This window comes from Tupaia chinensis, unplaced genomic scaffold (assembly GCF_000334495.1).
Source record: "Tupaia chinensis unplaced genomic scaffold, TupChi_1.0 Scaffold000355_1, whole genome shotgun sequence".
In the NCBI taxonomy this organism is placed as follows: domain Eukaryota; kingdom Metazoa; phylum Chordata; class Mammalia; order Scandentia; family Tupaiidae; genus Tupaia; species Tupaia belangeri.
Window position 1 is genome coordinate 2,391,695 of NW_006159850.1, and position 1,566 is coordinate 2,393,260.

At 63.3% G+C, this 1,566-nt stretch overlaps 1 protein-coding gene across 1 annotated transcript in view; it reads right to left on the reverse strand.

The window, feature by feature from the left end:
• Positions 1-1,056, reverse strand: part of FOXC2 (forkhead box C2) — a 2,137-nt gene extending 1,081 nt beyond the window's left edge. The window contains 2 exon segments of the mRNA XM_006172265.3: position 1; positions 4-1,056. The exon segment at position 1 is cut by the window's left edge and continues 227 nt beyond it. Of these exon segments, the coding sequence (XP_006172327.1) occupies position 1; positions 4-574 (572 nt within the window). The 5' untranslated portion in view covers positions 575-1,056.
• Positions 1,057-1,566: the final 510 nt, after the last annotated feature.

Sequence of the window (1,566 nt, forward strand, 5' to 3'; positions counted from 1 at the left end):
CCTTGGACGCCGGCGGGGGCGGCTCCTTGAGGTGGGTGCGCTCCTCCTTCTCCTTCGGCACGTCCTTCTTTTTGAAGCGCCGCCGGCGCCGCAGGAAGCTGCCGTTCTCGAACATGTTGTAGGAGTCCGGGTCCAGGGTCCAGTAGCTGCCCTTGCCCGGCTTCTTGTCGTCGCGGGGCACCTTGACGAAGCACTCGTTGAGCGAGAGGTTGTGGCGGATGCTGTTCTGCCAGCCCTGCTTGTTGTCCCGGTAGAAGGGGAAGCGGTCCATGATGAACTGGTAGATGCCGTTCAGGGTGATCTTCTTGTCCGGCGCGTTCTGGATGGCCATGGTGATGAGCGCGATGTAGCTGTAGGGCGGCTTCACCAGATCCTTGGGCGCCGCGGGCTGGTGGTGGTAAGGCGCGTAGGAGCGGCCCATGCCCGCGCCGTACTGCTCCGGGTGGCCCGAGTAGACGCCCATGGGACTGGCCATGCCGCCGTAGCTGCCCGCCGCCCGGTAGTAATTCTGCTCGCTCAAGTAGGGCACCACTCCCAGAGCGTTGGGGTCGGACACGGAGTAGCGCGCCTGCATGCTGCGTCCGAGCCGACCAGCCGCCGCCTGCGCGCACGGACTGCGGCCGGGGGAGCGAGGAAGGGCCCGCGAGCGAGCGAGCGAGCAAGCAAGAGAGCCGGGGGAAGAAGCCCGGGCTCCTGGAAGCCTCGGGGCCGAGGTGCAGCAGGCGCCGGAGCTCGGGCCGAGAAAGGGCGCTCGCTCTCAGCGCACCGGACGGACCAGCATCCTGGAGGGCGCGCCCCGGGCGAGCGCCGCGCCGGCCCCGGTCCGCTCGCTCGCTCTCGGGACCGACGTGCGGCAGCCCTGGCGTGTGGCCTAGGACCGAGCGGAGGCGCCACAGCGCAATGGACCGAGGCTGGCCTTTCGCTCAGCGCGAGGAGGGGGAAGGCGGCTCTCCAAGCCCCCCCTTCCCCAGCAGGGCGGCCGCCCAGAGGGTCAGAGAGCCGGCGTCCTGAGCGGCTGCCCGGCCGAGCCCGGAAAAAGAGGCAAAGTGCCTTTTAGGGATTGGGAAAAGTTTCAAAATTCTTCTTGCTGAAAGCGAGTTTTTACTTTCTTCAGGCCACGCCCCCTCCTGGAACTTTGGACCAATCACCCGGCAGCTGAGGGGAGTTGGCACCAATCAGGGCGAGGAGCACCGGAATCCGTCGGCTCTAAGACCCAGCCGCGCAGCGCCAGACTTGTGCAGCTCAATTTTAACTTAAAAAGATTTTTTACAAAGAATGATATCTTATTAAAACTTATCTTATTATCACATTTTGGTTAGTGGGCTCACGTGCCCAGGACAAAAAAGAAACACTCCTTTGCAAACATGACAGAAGCCTTCAGCACGCAGGTCCAAACGAATGCGGTTACCTCTCCCTCCCCCAGACCTGGCGAGCAGCGGAGATCCCGGGACGTTTTCCTAGTTACGGAGTGATGAGGCGGGTAATTAGATCTACCAGGCATCTGGGCCCAGGTGAAATGGCCAGGTGGGGAGCCCTCGGCGCTCCTTCCACTTAAGTACTGCACCG